Raw genomic sequence first — 26,266 nt, forward strand, 5'->3', positions numbered from 1 at the left:
AGTTGGACCATCCTGGTCGGGTTTGGGGCGCCATATTAGTGGTGATGTCATATTCTTCAACTATTATTCTCCCATTATCATTCCAAAAACAAAGAAAACCTAAAGAAATTTCCATACCATTCGGCCATTAATTGGTAAGCAATTTCAAATTTTTTTCTTGTAATCTTCATAGATTTGAGGTTATAAGAGGTTGATTTAGCTAGCTCATATACAAATTTGTAAAACTATTAAAGTTTTATAAATTTTTGTTGTTTATTTCTTAAATAATTAGGCTTGAAATTGATAGATTTTAAGTTTAGATTATGAAAGGACTCGATTGTAAAGTTATTTAGCTTGTTAGTTAACTTTGTTACATTAGAGACCAAATTGAATAATTGTAAAAATTTTCATGAAATCATGTTAGAATTTGAAATTATTAGGTCCCTAATGAGAATATAAAAATCAAATTTTAATCCAAGCTAGGAATTGAAAGTTATGTATATCCCGAGTTTAGGGACTAAATTGAATAAAATGTAAAATTTTAGGGATACCAAAAATGAGTTGATATAAGTTCACTCATATCATGGCATAAAAATTATTAAATAATTTTATAGATCAAGAATTAGATCAAAGTGGAGCTAATAGGGAAAAGCTAAATTTGTGGATTAGTCCCTAAAGTAATTCATTCTTTTCACATTTTGAATAGGTAAGTTAATATTGGACTAGCTATCTCACTTTGTATTATATATGTATTGTTGCGTTTAATTTAATATATGAATGTTTCTATATAGTTTAAATATTATGGAAATTGGCACATTTGGCTAGTATTAGGTTGAATTGAAATATTGTGTGATGATGGATTATTAAGAAATAATACAGGGTACAAATGTGAAACTACGAATGATTATATGAGATGGAATTTAAAGATGTGACCCCTTTATAGGGTGTGATATGTAAATGTAAACGATTATAGGGATGATATTGAAATATGTAGAAATTGATACCTGTGTGAACTTAATAAAAGGTTAGGATACGATTGGCATGCCAATATGGTTTTGTGTGCGTTTGTATGGGATTTATTACAGATGTTAACAAGATCCAACATTCGTTGTGAATTCTTGGGTATTATGTGACACATGTTTAGCTCGATCTTGTAACTTGATAAATAAACTCAGCTCAAACGACCAATTGGTGTGGTGTAGTTTACTCATGTATCTGAGTCCATTTACTAGGGTTCACCAGGTGAAACGATATAAATGAAATTGGAAATTGGAAATGTGATGAAATGGAATTGATATCCAAATTGAAAAGTCATTGAAAGGATTGAATTGTAAATGATATATCTTTATGATTGTTGATAGCAAAAATGATTGAATTGATTCATGCATACTTGTTATAATGTTATGATTTGTTGATTGAATATACCATTTTGATAAGTTATATGAAAGTAACATGTATTGGTATGTTAAGTTACTTGTAGCATTTAATGATCATGGTTATAGATATATACTTACCTTGTTGATGTTTTGATTGTCATGTTCTAGCCAAAGTTATGTCAAACTAAGGTAGCTTTAATGCGTATGTAAAAACAAGTTATGCATAGTATTTTCCATTTAAACTAACTAAACTTTCTAAATGCTTACTCTAGTTGTTTCCTTTCCTTGTAGATTTTCACATTGCGAAACTCATCAACCCGAGTTATCTCAAAGCTCACACTATCACTGATTTTGGTAGTAATATGTTTATTTTGGTTTAAGGTTGTGGCATGTATTTAAGGGTTCTTTAGTGTATACTTTAACATTTTGGAGTTGTTTGCTAATTGGTAAATGTGGTGATGATTGAGTTTTAAGGTTTGGCACAGTATATAACTTATAGATGCATATTTGGTCATGTTGATATTATGGAAATGATAATCATGCTCTTGAATGGTTTGACATGTTAAAGACTGAAATTGGACCATCTAAAAGAACTACATTGGTGGATAAATTGAAAGGGTAAGTTGAATATTAAATATGGTGCATAGTTTAGTGTATGTATGACTAATTCAAGCCAAGACCATTGCATTTCTTTACTCCTAAAATTGTAGATGAAACATGATTGAATAGGTAAATTTTGTGCTTTGAAAATGTATAATTGATATGAAATGGCATATGCCAAAAGTTTGGGTAGTTGAATTGTTTGATACTAAATGGTTGATTAGGTTGAGCTCATGTTTGAATTGGTTTGTATTGGGATGGTTATGTGATCTTATTAATATGAAGTGGTATGGAATTGGAATGTTTATGATTGTAAAAAAAAAGAAAGATGTATGAATCTTTTAGGTTATATTGTAAAAGATTGAAATGGAACAAAATGATATTTTTTGCCAAAAATAGGTAGGGGTGAGCGTTCGGTTTAATCGAGTGAAAAATTTTTTTGAGTTAATCGGGTTGATGAGACCTATTTTATCATCCTAATTCGACTTGAATTTTTTTCAAATCTAGTCGAGTGAAATAAAATTCAAGTCGAGTTAAATCAAATGAAATTGTTTGAGTTAAATTAAAAAAATTAAACATGTCAAATTAAAAACATATTAAAGTATAACTAATTCCATGTTAGAGAACATAAATTTGAAAGAATATATATTTGAAAACTTTTTCAAAGCAAATATATATATATATATATTAGTATGATCAACTTGAATCATTAATAGACCTGTTCATAGGTCGGGCTACTCACCCAGGTTCAAAGGCCTGTCCGAAATTTAGGAGGGTTTGGGCAAAAAAATTAGGCCCAAAAAATGGGCTTGGGCAAAAAAATTAGGCTCATTTAAAATCTGGGTTGGGCTCAGGCTTGAACATTCAAGGCCCAAGTTTGGCGCGGCCTAGCCTGTTTTAAGTTTATAATACTTTATATTATGTAATTTTTATATATTATGTAATTTAGAACACATTAAAAAAAATAAACATATACTAAACATATAATATCACTCTAATTTAAACATTAAAAATAATGTTAAGATGACTATAAAATTTTTTTTAATAAATACAAAATGTATACAATTATTAAATATTAAAATAATAATATATATTTTTACAATTTAAAAACTAATATGGGTGAGCCTAAAATGGGCTTGGGTTAGTCTTTTACAAAGATGGGTGGGTTTGGGCAAAATTTTAGGCCCAGTTTTTGTTCTGGCCGAGCTTGGGCAAAATTAATATATGTTAATAAAATGCTTATGCTCGGCCCGACCTGGCCTATGAGCACCTCTAATCATTAATTAACTTATTTAGGTCCCTAAAATTATTATTTTAGAAAATTTTCAAATTTTTAACTTTCTTTATATATTTTTTAAATATTTTTTAAAATATTTTTAAATTTTTTTATAAAAAATATAAATTTTAGAATTATTATAATTATTTTGAATTTTTGAAAATTATTTTGAACTATTTTGTAATTTTTGTTGAAAGATACCAATTTGCTCATTTTCAAAATTGATAGGGACCAAAGGGATATTTACACCAATTTTTTATTTGAATTATTCAAATTATTTGACTTATTCAAATTATAAAATTCAACTTGACTCGAACTCACGACCACTAACTTCCAACATCGCAACGTGATGTTAACAGTGAGTAACGCCAGTCGATATGCATGAAGTCATAACGTGATTCATTGACTTGGCGACATCACAACGTGGAGATTGTGAAGTCGCGACGTTAGCTCGAAAATTTTAAAACTTTACAATTTGGTCCTAATTCATGCTCAAGATAACAAAAGAGTTTTCGTAAGCTTGTATGGGACCCAGAAATGATTGTGATGTATATTTAGAATGTGAATGATACTTGTTTGTATATATGAATAATTAAATGTGGAATAATTGTTTGCAGTTGCTCCGACAATGAATGTTGTATTTTACAGCTCGGGCCTATCGGTCAAGTCAGGCAAGGAGTGTTACAATTTAAAAGTATATATGCAAGGGTTCCTATGATTTGTTGGCCTCTATTTTGGATCAAAATTCCAACAGCAGAAGCGTGAATGATGTGCATGGGTTTTGACATAAAAGTTAGTTACCATAGATCCATTGTTTAGAAAATTGTGAAGGACATGATTGAAAGGAAGAATGAAGAAATAATGAAGTCAATGGATGAGAAAAGGCTCATCTATCATATCAGAAAACCAAAAAAAAAAAGAAAAAGAAGCAAGAGGAAAGAAAAAAAAAACAAAAACAAAGTGTGTTGGGCTAATTATAAATAGGCCCTTAGCTTTAGTTAAAAGTCAAAGAAAATGTCACGTGTTAGTCACTTAATGAGCTAATATGTCACATCATCAATCTGTTAATGGATTAACAAAATTTTTAATCACAGTAACTAATTTGAACAATTATCTTAATTAGAGTGGCTAAATTAAGAAAAAATTAGAGTGGCCAAAATAGAACAAATCCTATTTTAGAGTGACCTTGAGTGTAGTTTACCCAAGAAAAAAAGACAGAATGTCACATATCGAAAACCAGGTTAAAAGAAATTGGGTTAATGAAACCAAGAGAGATCACGTCCTGTCTTGGATTAAGGTTGTGAAAATTATGATAAGTAATTTAATGTAGTTTAGTGGTTGTGTGTTCTACATGTGTGTGAAAGGTCCTAAGTACAAATCCTATCTTTTGAAAATTTTTTTAATTTTTAGCTCAATTCTTATCCCTGGTCTTTTGACTTAAATCTTATTCCAGTGCAAGTTATGAAAGAATGAGCTCGTTGGTTCAATAGTAAGGCTTCAGCTTACCTTGTGGTTTCGTGTTCGAGTCCCCGTATGTACAAGGTGGAATTTTTTTTGTTTTGAACTATAAGGGAATCTGGTGAGTGGTTAATTAATCGGATTTAGTGGGATGTGGGTAATTATGAAATTTTCCCAAATTATCTCTCCCACTTCCCACTCTCACGTTCTTTTCTCCCCCTATTCTCTATTTTTATTCTTTCTTTTGTTTTGTTTTCTCCTTCTTCTGTGATTTTTGCTTATTTTCGTTCCGTTTTCTTCTGTGTTCGTGGGTGATATTCGCACTTCGGTCATAGTCCAAGCATGGTGTAAGTTCGTTAAATTATTTTTCTATTATTTTAGCTTTAATTTTTTTAGCAAGGTTTGGGTTGGTTAGTGTTTAATTCTTGTTCTTTGTGATGTAAACGTCATAATGGTTTTGGCTAGGCAAGGGAAACAATAATCAAATTCCTCCAACGAATTAAGTTTTGGTTTGGTTGCTGTTTCCGAATGGTAAGAACCCAAATTTCGTTGTAGGGGTTGGGATTTTGATAATAATATGTTATTTTGAATGGTTCTTTTTTATGATTAGTTGGTATGATTTGATGAACGGTTGTAGGATTCGTGGGTTCTAATTGTGCAGTCGATCAATTCTGCCATCAGGTGTGTGAAAACAACCCAAAAACTCAATCGAAACTCGATAAATTTGTGAAACATGGATTGTTTTAGAAATTGCCCAGTGCCATACGACCGTGTGGTAGATTGTGTGCACCACATGGTGGTGTTGTAGGCTATGTGCTAGACCACGTGGGCACATGACCGTGTGTATTTTTGCAACTCGTGTGGGTAGGCGTGTCGACCACACGGGCTAGGTTTTTGGGCTATATAGGCCTTTTGGGCCAATTTTGAGGCCCAATTAGGAGCTGATTAAGGGACTCAAAAATTGGGTCCATAGGCATTATATAGACCCAGAAAAACATAAGTTTTCGTAAACAAACATGGGTAAGTGTAGGAGGTATGTTAAATAAGTTTCGATAAGTATAATATTGCGTTTTGTTTTGGTATAAGTAAGTACGTGAGTTAAGCATGATTATTTTGCAAACCATGTGTGTTATACTTATTTTGTTATCTGTTTTGATAAGCTATTCGATTCGACTATGTTATATGAACATATGATATTATGTTTCTGCATGTGCATTGGGGTGGGTTTTAATGGTGGAGGAAGTGTTTTTCAGGCAGTATTACTGCATCTTCGGCGGTTAAACCGCAATATATGTTTGGCAACTCAAATGCACCATTATGAGTGGCATACCACTATAACCTAGTGTGATTGGATAAATGGACTCTTGTAGTCCTAATTGGTGTGATTGGTTGGATGGAGTTGCTGTGTAACGGATGGGGGCAGGATCCGTGTCTGCATTTGTTCTGGTTTGGTATAACATTTTGATATGATATATGTTTATGAAAATATGATATTCCGATCCAAAATATGTTTCGAAAATATGACATAATGATCTGATATACGTTTTTGGCAATACAACATTTTGATATTGTATTCTGATATGATATTTGTACATGCTAAGTAAAATTTTGTAATGACATTTACATATGTATTCATTAAATAAAATTTGATTTGTGGGCCGAGTCACACACTAGGCTTCTAGCTTATTCATTTGCTCAATACATTTTAGGTTAACTTCTGACTTAGGACCGAACGACATGCGGGAGCTCGAATTGGTTTTATGCTTAAGTTGGTTTGATTATTTTTAGTTAATTAAGTTTTTTGGGGGTTTTGATTTTTGGACTAAGTTTTCGATTTTGATTTTTGTTTTGGGCTTGGTCTTGGTTTTTGTTTTATTCACCGGTATTTGATATTTTTTGACGTAAAACTGCAAAAGCAAACAAGTTAACAAAAATGGATTTCAGTTTTCAAAACTAAAACTCTGATAATTTCTCCGCTACAAGATTAAGTAATCTCTTAATATTTTCTATAAATAAAATATATAGTTTTTAACGCATGATTGTCTTAATACTGAAAATGATCTGTCAACGTTAGTACTTTCAAAACGCTCAACTTTGCATTTGAATTTTAGGTTTTAAATAAGCGTTTTCGAACTTTGGTTTTTCAAATCATCTATGAGAGTTTTTGCCAAAATTTTATATTTTTGAAACATGCACTGAGTTTGCTTAAAACAAAACCTTTGAACGAGTTAATGTAATTCCTCAGTATTCGGTCATAACTTCTAGGTCGGGTTTGGGGTGTTACATTTAGTGGTATCAGAGTCAAGTTGTAAAACTTGAGCTGTGGTTTTTTGGTTTAAAATATTAAGCATAATATGTTTTGAAATTTCGGATTGTTTTAAGAAAATATTTGGAATCCAAGACTCCAACGCCAATCCAAGTAAGTTACTTATACTTTGGTTATTTGCACTTTAGCTACTTTAGTTAGCTTGGTGAACATTAGAGATTATCGAATAAAATGTTCCCTGTTTTAAGATAATTAAATCACTTCTACTAAACATAAGATTTAGGATTTTTAATAACCTAAGCTAAACTTTAGGTTTCTGAACTGAAGATTAGTAAAATAAGTTTACATGGTACTTATGGGCACATTGCACGAGGACGTGGTGGGCGTTGTCAAGTGACCCACGTCAAGTTTTTTTCTCAAGGAAGTATGTCCAATTTGGAAATTAGCTAGTATGTGGAGACACTTATTTCTGAGGGAGGTAATCGAGAAGCTGGAGACAATGTTGTGTCCCAGGATTTGTTTAGAGATCTGCAAAGGGCGGCTAAGGTCCAATTTGTATCTGTGAGTCGAGGGTTTGTGAGTGAGCGACTTTGGTCGAATAAGATCGAGTTAGCGGAAGAGATTAATCGATTAGAGAGCGAGGAAAAGGAAATGGATAAGTATTAAATAAGAAGAATTCTGATCTTGTTGACTTGAATCTGTAATTTAGGAAAACAAGCCAAAATAGTTAGGTCTCAACGAGTTGAGGCAGTTGTGAGTGTATGTTAGGTTTCGATTCGTGTTTTCTGTGTTAAGCATCATCCGAGTGTGTGTTAGAGGAAAATGGGAGTGTGTTTTAGATCTGAATCTAATGAGCATCTTGTCAGGGATTTTTCTCAACATTCTATTAGTCGGATGTAAGCTTTGGCTCAGAAAGGAAATCGAAGATTTCTTTGTGCAACTAGTCATCGAGAGGGTAGAGACATATCTAGCAACAATAAGGGTACAATTGCGATCCATATCAATTGTATTTTTCTTTGATTAAGTAATTGGTTGTACTTAAGTGTTTGACTGTCATTAGAATTTCTGACTTTAGGGTTGTGGAATCACTAGTGATATTTTCAGTAGATAGCTCCATGAGATAAAACATGTCAGTGAATAGTAACTCCATTAGAAACATTGTCTAGATTACGTTGAAATCAAAGTTGCGCAGCGATAGCGTGATGATCAATTCAGAATAAGGAATTTCAGATTTTGTGGTTAAGTGAAAGATGTGACAGCGAGAATTTCGAGGGCAAAATTCATTTAAGGAGGGGATAGTTGTCACATCCCAAAAGTCGGGTTAAAAGAAATTGGGTTAGTGAAACCAAGAAAGGTCAAGCCCTATTTTGGATTAAGGTTGTGAAAATTATGACAAGTAATTTAATGTGGTTCAATGGTTGTGTGTTCTATATGTATGTGAAAGGTCCTAAGTTTAAATCCTATCTTTTGAATTTTTCGTAATTTTTAACTCAATTCTTATCCCTGGTCCTTTGACTCAAATCTTATTACTATGCAAGTTATGAAAGGATGAGCTCACTGGTTCAATGGTAAGGCTTCAACTCACCCTTTAGTCTCGTGTTTAAGTCCCCATGTGTACAAAGTGGAAATTGTTTTTATTTTGAACTATGAGGGAATCTGGTAGGTGGTTAATTAATGGGATTTAGTGGGATGTGGGTAGTTATGAAATTTTCCCAAATTATCTTTCCCACTTTCCACTCTCACGTTTTTCTCTCCCCCTCTTCTCCATTTTTTTCTTTCTTTTTCTTTTGTTTTCTCCGTCTTCTTTGATTTTTGCTTGCTATCGTTGCATTTTACGTTTAAGACTAGACAATGTACGAGAGGTTGGATTGGTTTTACGCTTAAGTTGGTTTGATTGTTTTAGTTAATTAAGTTTTTTTTGGGCTTTTGATTTTTGGAATAAGTTTTTAGTTTTGGTTTTTTTTTTGGGGGGGGGCTTGGTTTTGATTTTTGTTTTGGGCTTGGTTTTATTTTTCAGTATTTGATATTTTTAATGTAAAACTATAAAATCATATGAGTTAACAAAAATAGATTTCTGTTTTCAAAACTAAAACTCTGATAATTTCTCCGCTATAAGATTAAGTAATCACTTAAATATTTTCTGTAAATAAAATATATGGTTTTTAATACATGGTTGTCTTAATATTGAAAATGATTTGCCAATGTTAGTACTTTCAAAACGCGCGACTTTGAATTTAAATTCTAGGTTTTAAATAAGCGTTTTCGAACTTTTGTTTTTCAAATCATCTATGAGAGTTTTTGCCAAAATTTTATGTATTCGAAACATGCACTGAGTTTGCTTAAAACAAAAGCTTTGAATGATTTGATGTAATTCCTCAGTATCCGGCCATAACTTCTAGGTTGGATTTGGGGTGTTACACAGAAAGAAAGAAAGAAAACAAAACAAGACTAACTTATCTTGAATCCACCATGCACGACGCTTCAGGCATTGGTCCATCGATTAGAACAGTGAAAAGGATAAGCTTAATAAGAGGAGCAACATTCCATAAAATCAAACTGATCTAGTGGTTGTTGACGGCATGGTGAGAGGCAACAATTAAAGTGCTTTCAATAAAAAAGAAAGAAAATAAAGAAAGAAAGAAAAAAAGAGAAAAGGGAGTGTTTGACGACATTAAAGATCGTAGAAGCTATGTCAACAGTCAAAAGTGTAGCAATAGAAACTTAAAAAAGAGAAAGAAGAATCTAGTTTTTATTCAAGGATTTTGAAAAAAAAAAAAAGAAAAGTAAGAAGTAGAAAGAAGGGAGAAGAGAAGACAATCAATGATTAAAGACTGAACGACGGTGTTGAAGATTGGGTAGAGGCAACGACGACAACTAGAGTTTTGTTAGAAGAATAACAAGAAAAATAGGAGGAAGAGGAGGAGAAAGGGTAAAAAAGGTGAGACAAAAAAAAAACAGAAAATGAAAAAAAAAAAGAAATATAAGGAAAGAAACTTGGAATGAAAAAGAGAAGAGAAGAAAAATATAAAATATAAAATAAATAAAGATATAAGTGGTCGGGCCCACTATAAAAATGTTTTTAAAAAAAATTCATGTAAGTATTTAACTATTTTCGTCTCGTTTTAACAGTTGGTAGCAATAGACCAACTAAATTATTACCGATTGATAACATTCATGTTAAAACATAAATCTAAACAAACATAAAGGACTAATTTTGTAGTTTACCCTACATAAATAATTTAAAAATACAAATTATTACTTACAATTTAAATGTGAGGTGCATAATTGCAATGAAAATTCTTTGTGTTTTGCCATTGATAAAAAGGTATTCCCCATTCAACAATAGCAATTTTATTCATTAAAATAAAAATGATTTTAAAATCGCACCAAATATAGATTACAATTTACTCATTTTTTCCCTAAAGTTTTTAAAGAATTGGTCCCAAACAAATTTTTCTAATTTTTCTATTTATAATTCAATTTTATGTTTATAAATTTATATTTATGATTTTTTGTTTTTCTACAACATTTATACATGTAATATATTTAATATATTATATTCCAAATAATTTTTACACGTATTAAAACTAGTTATATAATCCTTATACCACCTTTGTAAGCCTTACACATACCCTCTATACGTGAACCTTATATCAAGTGGACCTCTAATATTATGTAACTCCACAATGAACTCAGAGGACCTTTGCACAAGGCTACCTTTGTCAAAGCACGTGAGATTTGATGCTCCTTGATTGCTCAATCTTCCTAAGACATCACACTATCAACATAAAAGATTATATCGCCGTCGTTACAAGAAGATAAGAAGTGGCTTTGCTATTAATGAGATTCGAACATGTGACCTCCCTTGTCTTGCATATATAAGTTCATTACACTAAAGAGATCATCGAACACATAATCAAACACTAAGAACACTATTTCCTCTCCACTCTCTCCTCCTTAACCATTCTCTCAGCCTTTCTTCCATTGTCGAACACTTTGGCTCTTCGCCCAATCAGGGTGAACTATCATCATTACCACCATTTATTCCTTCTTATCGACTCTACATGTCAACAATAATCTATACTATTAATAAAGTTCTTGACTGAATTGGTGTTACAAGTCAATCGGGTATCAACTCGATTAAAGAAATTACGTAAATATCCTTTTATAATGAAAATAAGTTATATTATTTGAGGGTACTTTAATATTCTAAGTTTAACAAAACAAATAATAATATGCATATGGTAATATTTAAACTCATACCAACTAGATTAGTAAAACCTTAAGTTTACCACTCAACTAAAATTTTATTTTATTATTTTTCATATATTTTTATTTTAATGCTGCATATGTTTCATTTATTATTAATTAATTTCAAACTATAGTATTATTATTTATTATATATTATTTTCGCATACACTATTATATTTTTAATATGTGGTCTCTAAATATATATGCGCATAGTAAAATTTCTAGTAAGTAATAATATAGTAATAAAAAATAAAAGGGTATTCTTCATAGACTATAGAGAATGGTGCTTTAAAAGAAAATGCTTCTCAATCAAATCAAAATGAATTTCCATATATATCCCTGGAATTAGCTATCCTATCTGGCATGCATTAGAAAACCAATAACGAAAAAATATATAAAGAGGGCCCCACTGTAGATTTACTTATAAGCTAAATCGAACCGTGGCTCAATTTTTAAATTTATTTTCAGCCTTGTTTTTATATGAATTTAAAAATTCAAAAGTAATTTTTTTTAATATTAATATTAATATGTTTTATAATTAAAATTAAAATTAAATAAAAAATATATTTTAATAAATAATAATATAAACTGAACCGAACAAATCCAAAATTAAATTTATCTCATCGACCTTTGGTACCAACAATCATGTTAAGATGATCTGGAAATTCGCTGGCCTATCTCATTAGATGGGGCCCACCCCTCATTAATCATTCTTAATCAAAATTATCACTAATTATTAACCAAACAAAATTCCAAACCGATTTTACCAATACACCCTTTCCCTAATTTATAACTCTCTCTCTCTCTCTCTCTTAAGCGACACACACAGAGATAAAAAGAGGGGGGGAGAGAGAGAGAGAGAGCATTTCAATCACCGTGATGGCGGCGGCGGCTCATATAGATATAGAGCCAGCAATACCCGAAGAAGAAACGACGTCGAATTCCCTTATACGAAACACTCGTTGCTGCTTCTGTTTCCCTTGCTTCAGCTCCCGTCGTACGCCTGCCGTTGGCGTAGCCTTTTGGCAGCGGATAGGTTCGTCCCACGTCCAGTCCGATACTGGCTTCTGGTCCTCAAGTGTTAGAGCCTTCAAGAAGGTTCGAGAGTGGTCCGAGATCGTCGCCGGCCCCCGCTGGAAGACTTTTATCAGGCGATTCAACCGTAGCAAAAGTGGGGGCGGAATCGTCTCCGGCGGTAGGCATGGGCAATTCCATTATGATCCTTTGAGTTACGCTTTGAATTTCGACGAAGGCCCGGGACAGAATGGTAATTTGGAAGACGATAATGATTTCGGTGCCTTTCGGGCTTTCTCAACCCGTTACGCTCTTGTTCCCGGTTCGGAGAAAACACCATTGGCGTAGATGACGCCGAGTGGATCATGTACAGTGAACCGGTGACGTCACTACGGCGTGGCTTCTTCGTTTACTTTTATATGATAAGATGGCACATTGTAGGGTTATTTTTGCTTAATGGATAGGTGGGTGGGTTGGGGTGATAGTGAAAGGTGAGGATGAAGCGTATGGGATTAAGATTAGATTTTGTATGTATTCATTTTTGGGCTTTTTCTGATTTTGGAGCTTTTAAGTTATTTCGCTTTTAATTTTCCTAATTATGTAAATATAAAATAGGTTTATATCTCATAAATTCCTTCCCAAAGCTAAATTTCTTACATTTAATTATCCCTCTCATTAATTAAAATAATCAATTAGTCATTTAAATATATTGACAAACTAATCAGTTGGCAACATTTGATAATTTTTCATTTAATTTAATAATTTTTCACAAAAATATATTAAAATTGATATAAATTTATAAATATTTTAAAAATCTAATAAATTATAAAATTAATAAAACATATTAAAAATTTTATAAAGACGTATAAATTTATTTAATTTTAATATTTTCAACATTTTTATTAATTTTGGGAATTCTAATATTTTTTAGTTTTAAATATTTTAAACAAGTTTTCTTAATTTTATAATTTTTTAATAATTTATTAAGATTTTTATATTTTTTATAATATTTAGGGTTAAGTAGTGATTTTCCTCTAAACTATACCTCGTTCCTCAAAGTGATAGCTGTAGTTTTTTCTTTTCTTTTCTTTCTCAATTTAGTACAGTTTTATTCCGTCAACCACAGTAACGTGGCACAATATTTATTAAATTTTTTTTCCCAAATTTTCTTTTTATTTCCATTTTATCTTTACATGGATGATGGATCAATTTCCTTTTTCATGTTTTTACATTTTATGTATTCATCATCACCATGGGTAACAACACATCATCATTCATCAGTGTCACCATTACCAAACCATATTTCTCTCTCTTTTATTTCTTCATCATCACCATCACAAACAACGCTTCATGCAAAAGCTGGAATTGAAAGAATAAGTCAATTTGAAGCATAGATTTAAACTCGACGACTGCAATGAATTTGTGTACACTATTTTTATGCCGGTTTAAAAATAATAAAATAGTTGCCGAAATCTTGGAATGGTCACCAGAATCTGGGATTTATCCCTGGAATCTCAAAATTTATGAATTTTCCGGCAAAATTGTGAATTTTCTGATGGACGGTGTCGAAACTATTTTTTTGAAAACAAAAAATTAGTTGTCGACCTTTAAAAAAAATTTTGGAGTCGCCACCAATCCTTTATTGAGGTGTGATTGGATCACCTAAAATGGCTTTGGTCTACGAGTTTTAGAAAAATGGATCCGGGAGTCGATTACATACGAGGAAGGATTAGCACCCTCGTTACGCCCAGACATTGGTACCTAGTTGATTAATTAGTGTCTTAATGTCGAGAGTTAATAAATACTATCCTTAGTTAAATTAAATTATTTATTAAGACTTTCTCATTTTAAAAAGAAAAATATCACACTCAATGCGTTAGGACACAACATTTTATTCTCTTCAGGATGAGTTAGTCCAAAAAAAAATCGTGTAATAAAATTTAAGAAAATATTTAATTGTTTAAAATTTATGAAGAAATCGCAGCCCAATACGTTAGGACACAATTTCTTAAAATCCCAAACATTCAATATTTCCTTTATTTTTTTAAAAAAATCTTTATCTCGAGAAATCAACGTGTCACATCCAATACGTTAGGACACAACATATTGAAATCCCAATGACAAGTTTTATTTTGTTTGATTAAAAAGCAATCCTCGATTGTTAGATTTTACGAAGAAAATCGGAACCCAATACGTTAGGGCTCAGTTTTCTTGAAAATCCTAAATACGAGTATTATCTCTATTTTGAAAACTTTTGAATAAAATGATTTTGATGCTTGAAAGATATCGAACATAGCCTTTTAAGCGAATAGAATGCGATAAATGATAATATACAACATGGAGCGATAATTCAGTAAATAAAACATACACTAATGAATGATAAATAATAAATGAATTGAAAGAAAATACATAAACCTATTTAAGAGAGAATTTAAAGGTAATAGCTAAAATAATATGAAATCAATAATATATAGAATAAAAATAATTTATTACAAATTACATATGTATATATAAAATAGTATTGTATAAAAGCATTTTCATATAAATCTTTAAGACATATAAATATGTAAAGTGAATTTTGAAAATATATTACAAAATAGGAATATCAAAGAATATATACAAATCGTGTTGAATTTACCTAAAATATAAAAAAGTGTGATAAATTGAAATAATAGCAATATATATTGAATATCAAAATAATGATACATTATAATTTTTCAAAAGGGTAATATATATACATATAATTCAATAAACTTATAGCCATAATACACATAAACGTAAAATAAAATGAAAAATACTAAGCTTAATCATTAAAATAGTATTAGATTCAAAATTAAATATTTAAAAAAATAGTGGAGTAAGAAATCAAGCACATTGAATTAATAAGGATTTAAATTGAAGAATTAAAGGAAAAAAAATGAAGGGCCCAATTAAAAGGCGCGAATAACTCATAGGGCTCGAATGGAAAAATATCTCCATCCTTTGAAATCCATCACTTTATTAGGGATAAATAAATAAATAAATAAAATTCGCAGTGGTATCACCTTCTCCCTTTTTTAAAATCGTAAATAAGCAAAAAAATAATCGAGAAAAAAAACAGTAAGCCACCTTTAAAAAAACTGCCAATCGTTCTTCCTTTTTTATTGATTTTTCTCCTCTTCCTCCCCCTTCTACAATGAAGGGAGAGGCCTCTATTTATAGTTGAGCCTCTCCAAATCCAACTGTACAGATCAATTACATCAACGGCTAAGATTAAAGGGTATCTACAAATTAAATCTCTAAGATTACAAAATCATATCTTCCAAGGTTGCATATCATATCCAAGATTGCATATATCATATCTAAGATTGCATATCCTTGAAGATTATGTTTCCATAAGCTTGTAGATAGACCTTCAACCTTTTTAAGTAATGGGCCATTCCGATCAGACCAAATAATATAATTTTGTACTGGACTTAGACTTTATTTTATTATTGTGAGCTCGGGCTAAAATTGGGTATTACAGACGGAATTCATGCTTTGAACAACAAGAAATAAACTAAAAGGAAAGAAATAACAAGAGAAAACAATTTAAAAGAAAGGAAAGGGAAGAAATAAAAAGCTTTTAGATTTTTTTTTATTGAGAAAATTGTATGGATGAACAAAATTCGAATTTGATTCAAACAAATCAAAAAAAAAATTGAATTTCGAGTTATTCGAATTATTCAAGTCAACTCAATTAAGTAATTCAAATTTCGGGTTCGAATCGAGTTGAATTTTACAAATTGGATAACTCAAATAATAGATTGGTATAAACACCCTTTTGGTTCCTATCAAGTTTAAAAATGAACAAATTGATCTTTCTCTCAATAAAATTACAAAAAAATTAAAATCATTTTAAAAATTCAAAATAACTTTTAAAAGTCAAAATATTTATAAAATTCCAAATTTTATATTTTTAAAAATATAAAAATTTAAAAATTCTAAAAAATACACAAAGAAAGTTAAAAATTTTAAAAAATCTAGAATAATAACTATGGGACCTAAATAAGTTAATTAATGGTTTAAGTTTATCATACTAAAATATTTTTTATTTTACTTTGAAAAAGTTTTCAAATATATATGGTTTCAAATTTATGTGCTCTAACATGGAGTTAATTATATTGCAACAAGATTTTAATCTGACATATTTAATTTTTTTTAATTTAACTCGAGCAATTTAACTCAATTCAACTCAACTCAATTTGAAAAAAAAATCAAATCAAATTAGGATGATAAACTAAGTCTCGTCAACTCGAAAATGTTCTCTCGATTCGATCGAACGCTCACCTTAGAGAAAAGGAGAATAATCCACGTTAAAAGGAATAAAGAGATTTCTAGAATTTTTTCTCGATAAAATAAAAAAGTAATGAAATTTTGAAAATAATTATTTTATAATAAATATTGTCACATGTCGATCGTTGATTGGTTCAACATTGCCACATCATTTTGTGTAACGACATGGGTAAAGTGGTGGACGGAATAAAACCACAAGTACCAAATAGAGAAGAAAAAAAAACCATAGGTACATCATTGAGGAATGAGGTATAATTCAAGAGGCAAATCACTATTTAACCTTAATATTTATAAGTTTTTATAATTTTTAATAATTTTAATAAGTATATATAAATTTTAATATTTATAATATTTATAATTCTTTTATAATATTTTAATATTCGTATGGAAAAATATTATATTAAACCACAAGTCGTTATATGTTACTATCGATTGGTTCGTCAATTTATTTTAATGATCAATGTGAACAATGATGGGAACTATTAACGAAGAAACTTAATTAATTATTTTAATTAACAACAAAAGCTAAATAAATACAAATTTAGTACAAAAGCTTAATTTATATTTTTTACATTTTCTTAACGATTTTTTAACATATAAACCTATAAAATAAGTATGAATTAAGCAATATTAGGGGCATTTGGTGCATTTTATGATTTCAACTCAACCTAATTTTAATGGAATGTGATGATGTTTTATGGTATACTTTCTCAAAGTATTAAACCTCATACACTTTATATAACTTTCAGAAGGATAAAACAATTCTTGAATGTGACATTTTTTCTCTTTAGATTCCTTTTAACCTAAATTTATTTTCGAATTTAGATTTGGGATTGATATTTAGTAATTCTTGTAAATGTGATTATCAATTAAAATTTCAAGAAAATTATGTCAATTCAGTTTTAGTTCAGTTGGCATTAGTAATGTTGTCAATGTAAGAAACCATGGGTTTGAGTGCATTGAAGCACATTATCCTCTTATTTAAGGGTTGAGGAGGGATTATAAATCATTCTAAGCATTGTATCACAAAATAAAGATTAGAAATCGTAATACTATACTCATATAAAAGAAAGTACATAAAAAAATTCAAGAAAATTAATCACTTAGGAATGTAATTGCATCTTATAATAAATTGATGAAAGGGAATGAGTTGTTCGAAATAGAAAGCAACATTTTTTTTGAAGTTGAACAAGTTTATGTAAAAAGCATGTTTATTAAAAAAAACTTGTAAATAAATCATCATCTATCTTGGGTTGTTGGTTTCAGCATTTGGTTGTTGAATTTAGAAATAAGGGTCCAAATAGCCTTTGAATTATTTAAAAAAAAAATCAATTGAGCTCTCGAACTAGCGAATTTCATAAAAAAAAATTTTTGATCGTCATTGGATGTTAACTGACTGATGTAGTCATTAATGACGCTAGCGTAGTTATTAACAACATTGATGTGGTTGTTAGCCCTAATGTGGCCGTTAACGATGTTGATATGGCTTTTCTGATGGAATTCACCAATTTGAGAGCTCAATTAAGTATAAAAGGTTATAAGGAGTTTAATTGATTTTTTTTTTGGAATAATTCTTGGGATAGACACTTTTTTCTTCAATCTATTTGAAGTAATAGTTTTTAGTTGTTTATTTAAAGATTTTATACAAAAATTTTAAAAGACAAAAAAATCATAATAATATTTATTAGTTAAAAAATTAAGTTTTTTTCAATTAAATTAATACCAAATTAACTAGTACACCCATTAACCAACTTAGCTTTATATACAACTTTAACCAAACTTGCAAATTAAACAAAGAAATCAATTAAACAACTTCAAAACCCTATATACATGTCACAAATCGAAATAACCAAATTAAAAGGTATCGAAACAGAAACTTGATAGTGTGATCCTTGAAGTTGATCCGTTCGACTAGTTCCACAAAACATTAACTACAGAAAAGAAGAACAAACAGAGTAAGCTTAAATAACTTAATAAGTTCATAAATGAAATTCAAATAAACTTACCTCAACTAACAATGTAAAAACTAATATAGCTTAGATTAATTTAACTTGATAGACATGTACGAGAAATCACACGATTAATACAAGATTAGTTCCTCAAATAATTTATGCTCATTAACGGTTTAACCAAAACCTTTGTGTACATCACATAGACATTTCATTTCATCAATACCAAATAAAAGGTTCAAACATGTTATTACTTTACTACAATCTTTTTAATGGATGATCATTGAAAATATCAAGTCATTTTGAGATTAATCGTAATTTTCATAGCCTGATGAACTATAACAACAATATTTGGATATATAGGTTTCCCAAAACACACTAGAGAGCATTGAAATACTAATAGAGGCATCGAAGTGCAGTCTTGTACAAGCGCGCGTTTTAACTCTATTGGCATGCCAAACATAACCTAATCGTTTACTATGTTCAAACGAGCATTTTCCCAAAATTCTTAACATTTATAAATTAGAGGCACTTCCATGATATCCGTACACAAGTTGTAAATCTGTTACATTCATTCGACGATCATATAACTCATATTTCATAATCATTCATCAATTTCCAATTAAATACTATATCTCACCTTATAATTAATTGTAAACAATTTATATTTACAATCCAATATCAAATATTCAACCACATCTCAATTTTAAACTAATTCAAATTATCATAAATTATAAATATATATGCATTCATCCATACTATGAACTTACCTAAGATATTCTATCGATTGACTTGTAGGTACTAATCCGCGATTTTCCCCTTTCCTCGGTTATCCTCCGTACGGTTCAATTCTTGATCAATATAATGATTAAATTCAATTTATCAAATTCAAATACATTATCAAACTCACTTCTATGCATGTGACCTTTAAATTTCATTTTACAATTCTTCCCTAAACTTTTATACTTTATTCAATTTAGTCATTAACACCAAAACTATTTAAATTGTTACATTTAACCCCCAAAACTCTCAACCGAATTTATTACTACTCCAAAACAGCCCACACATGCTGATATTTTGCAAGAAAAACATGACATAGTTAATTTATTTTTAATTTAATCCCTAAATATTAAAACTATATAAAATCACTTTACAAACTAGCCTAAAATCATCGACAAACTTCAAACCAAAACATTTACCACTAAAAAGCATAAAAATTTTCAATGGTGAATTTTCAACACAAATTAGTCCTTGGGCTAGATAAACCAAGTTACAACGATTTCAAAAACATAAAATTTACGAGAAACAAACTCAAAACGAACTTATATGTAAGAGATTATCAATGGCCAAACCTTCAAATCCCTTCAATGGTGTTTTATTTTCTATTTTTGGTGGAAATTGTTAAGGAAGGTGATAACGTATTTATTTTTCTTTAATTTATGATCATATTAACCTAATTACAATTTTACCCTTAATCTTTTCATCCAAACAAACTAATTTCTAACCTTTAACCGTCCATTAACACAAACAATGGTATTATTGGGTTATAAATCCATCCACTTATAATAATTAAGCCATTTAGTCCATAAAATTCAATAGCAATTAAGTTTTACACCATTTTATGATTTAGTCATTTTTCTTTAATTAACTAGTCAAACAATAAAATTTCGAATTGTACATTCGTGCCAATCTAATAACTCTGTAAATATTTAATAAAAATATTTATGAATCGATTTAAAAAAACGAGGTCCTAATATCCCATTTTCCAAAACCACTTGACTTTTGAGACAAACCACTTATACTTAACTATTTGTTCAATTAGCATAATTTAATCCAATCAAAGCTCATTATATACTATATTTGACCCATATAAATAAAATAATAAGATTTACAGACTCATTAGTCAGATTTGTGGTTCTGAAACCACTGTTTCCAACACCACTGAAAACGACTAGTATCATTACGAAATTCTTTGACAGAGAAGTCTGAACTGATTTAGGCGACCCTCTTTTACTAAAATCTTGAGATCTCATATTTGACTGTCTTTTATATTTAAAAATCTCTTTCATTTTCTATGCACGCTCTAACAGTTCCACAAATTCCCATAATTTTGAAGCTAAGACCAACATTCAAATTTGATCATTTAACCCATCTTCAAAACAAATATACATCTCCTCTTCAAAGGACACAATATTTCGAGCCTATTTCCTTGCTTCAACTCAAGGAACTCTTTCTTTTTCTTATATAAGTACAGACGACTAACATATTTCTTTTTGAACTCAGATAGAAAGAAATCTCAATTAATCCAATCATTGGAACCATAGCTGTCAACGTAAGCCACTAGAAGTATGTTTCATCTTTCAATAATTAAATAGCTCATTTCAGGTTGTCCTCAGGTGAACACATTAATTATACAAAAACTCTTTGTGTTTTCTCAAGCCAGCATTTAGCACTAGTAGGATCATCGTGAACTTTTACTCCTACATTCTTCAGCCCCTACACTTACGAATTTTATCAATAGGAGGGCCATAAACTATTGTTGATGTAGGGTTTTGAGGACACAGAGGTGCCGGAGGAGGCACAGTCGGGGGTGGAGGTTACGGAGCCGCAGGGTTGGCTCTCATAAAATCGTTATACCACTGGTTCAATGTACCGTAAAAAAACTTTTCATTTCACTATTAAACGATTGCAGAACTAACACACTTTGACTTGCTTCCTGATCAGAAACTTGAATATTACTTTTAGCTTCATTCACTACGGCACGATTTGATTTGGCCGACATCTTGTATCTATAGGAAAAATAGAATCAGAACGAATTAAAAGCATCACACTATCACATGTATGTGTGGCATGTATATTCTAGACTTAATACGTGTTACGTTAGTCCTAGAATCGACTAAACTATAGCTCTAATGCCACTAGATGTTATACTCGATCCGGCCGCTCAACCCAAGTATAAGGTATTATGAAAATAAACTTTCATAAAAGAATTTAATAACGATCAAATGATTCATTATGAATCATTTCCATGCTAATTAATCCTTTTAGGACCTAAATCGAGCTTACGAAACATTTAAAACAAACCGGGATCAAATTTGGGTTAAATTGAAACTTTTACAAAAACTTAAGTAAAATGTGTAAATAGGGGTCACACGGCCACGTGGAAGAGACCAGCCTGTGTGGCTACTCTATATGCTCTTGTTCTCAGATCGTTTACAATTTGAATAAAAGGTCACACAGTTGTATAACTAGGTCATGTAACTCTCTGAGACCATGTGAACAATCCTGCACCAAAGTTATAAAACCATAAGACTATGTCATAAGACCGTGTAGGGCACACTGCCATGTGGCAGACCGTGTCATAGGTCATGTATGCCTAAAAACACCTTTAAACACAAGCCATTTGACTCAAATTTTCTTAGGATCCAAGCCATCCATTAACCTATATGCAAACCTATTCAAAATATGTCAAAACATGCCAAATTATTCCAATTCACAAACAACCTAAGTGCCTAACCAATATGCCCTCATTGACACCAAAGTTTAAACATAAACATCAATCCATCAAACAAAAGCCATATTCAACATGTTAGTCTCACTCAAACATCAATAAAGTACCAAATACCACATGCCACATCCATTCAATTATACCACCTTCTAAAGGCCAACCTTTTCATCCCAAAATCATAAGTTACTAAAACCAAAATGACCATTTCCACATCTATTCATCAAATAAGACACCAATACCAACTACCATTTCAATACATTAAAACCAAATCATGCTTACCATTTAAATGACACAAAACACCATTCCCCAATTAGGATCAACATGGTATTTCAACTAGCTACATCACATTCATCACAAGCTTAATCATAAAACACAAACTTAAATTTATATACAACTTTAATCAAGTTTGCAAATTTAACAAAGACTTCAACTTAACAACTTCAAAACCCTATATGCATGCCACAATAACCAAATCAAAAGCAACCGAAACAGAAGCTTGATAGTGTGAGCCTTGAAGTTGATCCGTCTGACTAGTTCTATAAAATGTTAACTACAGAGAACAAGAACAAACATAGTAAGCTTAAATATCTTAGTAAGTTTATAGATGAAATTCAAATCAATTTACCTCAATTAACAATGTAAAAACTGATATAGCTTAGATTAATTTAACCTGACAATCAAGTATGATAAATTACACGGTTAGTACAAGATTAGTTCCTCAAATAATTCATGCTCATTAACGGTTTAACCAAAACCTTCATATACATCACATAGACATTTCATTTCATTAATACCAAATAAAACATTCAAACATGTTATTACTTTAATATAAACCTTTTAATGGATAATCATTGAAAATACCAAGTCATTTTGAGATTAATAGTAACTTTCATAGCCTGATGAACTATAGCAACAAGGCTTGGATACACGGGTTTCACCAAAACACATTAGAGAGAATCAAAATGCTAATAGAGGCATCAAAGTGCAAACAGAGTCACCGAAGTGCAATCTTGTACAAGCGCACAACCTTATTGGCATGCCAAATGTATCCTAATTGATTACTACATTCAAATGAGCATTTTACCAAAATTCTTAACATTTATAAATCACAAGCAGTTCCATGATATTTGTACACAAGTTGTAAATTCATTATGTTCATTCCATGATCATATAACTCATATTTCACAATCATTCATCAATTTCCAATTAAATACAATCTCTCACCTAATACTTAATTGTAAACAATTTATTTTACAATCCAATATCAAATAGTCAACCATACCTCAATTTTAAACTAATACAAAATAGCATAAGTTATAAATATTTTCACCTATACTATGAACTTTCTTAAGATATGCTATTGATTGACTTGTAAGGACTAATCCACGATTTTCCCTTTTCCTCGGTTATCCTCCGTACGATTCAATTTTTGATCTATATAATGATTAAATTCAATTTATCAAATTCAAATACATTATCAAACTCATTTCTATGCATCGACCTTTAAATTCCATTTTACAAATTTTCCTTAAACTTTTACATTTTATTCAATTTAGTCATTAACACCAAGCTATTTAAAATTTCACATTTAAACCCAAATTCTCTCAATCAAATTTATAAATATTCCAAAATAGCCCCCACATGTTGATATTTCGCAAGAAAAACATGCCATAATTAATTTATTTTTAATTTAATCCCTAAACATTAAAACTATATAAAATCACTTTACAAACTAGCCCAAAATCATCGTCAAACTTCAAACCAAACTATTTACCACTAAAATGCTTCAAAACTTTTAATGGTGAAATTTCAAAACTTTGATAAAATCACAAATTAGTTCCTGGGCTAGATAAACTAAGGTACAACGATCTCAAAAACATAAAATTTACAAGAATTGGACTCAAAACGGAGTTACATGCAAGAGATTATTAGTGGTTGAACCTTTAAAGCCCTTCAATGGTGTTTTCTTTTCTATTGTTGGTGGAAAAATTGTTAAGGAAGGTGATTACTTCTTTATTTTTCTTTAATTTATGATAATATTAACCTAATTACAATTTTACCCTTAATATTTTCATCCAAACAAACTAATTTCTAACCTTTAACAATCCATTAACTCAAACAATGATATTATTGCCTTATAAATCTACCCACTTATAATAATTAAGCCATTTAGTTTGTAAAATTCAACAACGATTAAGTGTTACACCCCTTTACGATTTAGTCCTTTTTCTTTAATTAACTAGTCAAACAAGAAAATTTCTGAACCGTACCGTCACATACCAATCTAATAACTCCGTAAATATTTAATAAAAATATTTACGAACTCAGTTTATAGAAATGAGATCCCGATACCTTATATTTCAAAACCACTTAACTTTCGGGACAAACCACTTATACTTAACTATTTATTCAATTAGCAAAATTTAATCCAACAAAAGTTCATTATATACTATATTTGGTCCATATAAATAAAATAATAAGATTTACAGACTTATTAGTCTAATTTGTGGTTTCCCGCTAAGGAACCGATTGGTTTTATCCTAACGAACCAGAATTGGATCTCAATCATGTCCAATTCGGTTTCTAGATTTTTCATTTTCTTTAATAGAGGGGGCCAATTTGCTGGCTCTTTCAATTTAGTCCCTTAACTATTCTAAAATTTCGGGTTATTAGAAATTCAAGTGTTACAAATGAACTGTTTCCATTTATGCAAAATGTAGAAAGTAATTGGGTTTTATTTTATCCTTGAGGTTTATTTGCTAGTAACTCTTTTGCACACCGCAATATAGGTAGGGGATAATAGAACCTTAAAGAAAGTGACATTTATACACGCCTTGAAACATTTGTTAATTTCTCATAAGTTTGTTTTTATCCCTATGCACCAACATATATGAACTTAGAACATATTTTAATTTTCAATTTTTTATTCTAGAATATATCACAAACAAATAATCAATCCAATCAAAATGTGGGCGAAAAACCGTACTAGTTTTTAATATAGAAAAGGATTTAAGGATTTGAAAAAAACAAAAACTTATGTCCAAACAACGGTACATATCTACATAACTTTAGTTTTAGTATTTGAAGCTCTTTTTTAATTTAAGAATTTATATTTGATGGTGAAAAATTATATATTATTAATAAATTAAATGATATTATTTTATAAAATTAAATAATAATAAAAGTTTCATTTTAAATCATATAACATTATATAATTCACTGATATTTCATAAATTTTGGGGAAGGTTGAACCATATATGAAAAATGTAGTGAGCTTAATCTTTTCTTGTCCAATAGCCATTCAATTGAGAAGTATTAAATAAATCTATTAAAGGTGTTTTTTTAATGAATGTGTTAAATTCAATTCATATCCAATTTATTTAGGTGGGCGAATTCTATGCACCGGTAGGCAGATGTTGGGTGTCTAATTTATTTGGGTAAAGCTCAACTTTATAAATGGAGAACGTAATATCGGATTAAATTAATCCTTCCATTATTAAATAATTTAATATAAACTTTGTACTATAAAAAAATGTATAATAATTTATTTGACTTTTAATTTTATTGAAAAAATTATTTTAATCTTCAATTTAATTTTTTTTGTTGTTTTTAGCTTTTAAATTTTTTTTTTACCAAAACACCCCAAAATAAATGGAAATGTTAATGTTTTTTAACTCTACTGACGTGGCATACATGTGGATTGCCACGTGGATGACACATCAACATTTAATTAGTTTTTAAAATTATAAAATAAAAAATTATTTTTAAAATTTAAAAATATAAAAATTATTTTTAAGTTTTAAAAATTAATTAAATGTTGACATGTTATTCATATGACAATTCATGTGCATGCCATGTCAGCAAAGTTAACAAATATTAACTTTTCTATCTATTTTGGAGTGATTTGACAAAAATACAAGTTCAAAAACAAAAGAGGTAAAATTTAAATCAATAGCTAAAATGACTTTTTTTTTTGGTAAAGTTAGAGGACAAAAATTCATTATGCCTAAAAAATCAATTACCAACTGTTTAAAAAATATCATTTACCGCTGAATAGAGTTAATACTTTTAAAGTTTTTATAGTTCGAAAGTTTTTTTGTTTAGAATCAAACGCAATTGAGAAATAAATAAATTTCAAGACTTTTTATATGATAAATGTTTACCTTGTTATAATTTAGACTTATTTGATTTTTTAATAATATAGGGACTAATTTGATCTATTTAATAATAGAGATTAATTTGATCTATTCCCTATTATACAAGTATCTCATAACT

The 26,266-nt window shown here is 29.8% G+C and overlaps 1 protein-coding gene across 1 annotated transcript; it reads left to right on the forward strand.

Annotated features, from left to right (window-relative positions):
- The first annotated feature begins 12,014 nt into the window (after nt 1–12,014).
- Nucleotides 12,015–12,863, forward strand: LOC105798334 (uncharacterized). Its single transcript, XM_012628367.2, has one exon. It carries the CDS (start codon nt 12,086–12,088, stop codon nt 12,566–12,568), a length of 483 nt encoding a protein of 160 aa, XP_012483821.1. The 5' UTR covers nt 12,015–12,085; the 3' UTR covers nt 12,569–12,863.
- Nucleotides 12,864–26,266: the final 13,403 nt, after the last annotated feature.

This window comes from Gossypium raimondii, chromosome 9 (assembly GCF_025698545.1).
Source record: "Gossypium raimondii isolate GPD5lz chromosome 9, ASM2569854v1, whole genome shotgun sequence".
Classification (NCBI taxonomy): Eukaryota; Viridiplantae; Streptophyta; class Magnoliopsida; order Malvales; family Malvaceae; genus Gossypium; species Gossypium raimondii.

Coding starts and splice junctions, on each gene's coding strand:
- LOC105798334 (XM_012628367.2), top strand. CDS start 12,086: ATGGCGGCGGCGGCTCATATAGATATAGAGCCAGCAATACCCGAAGAA.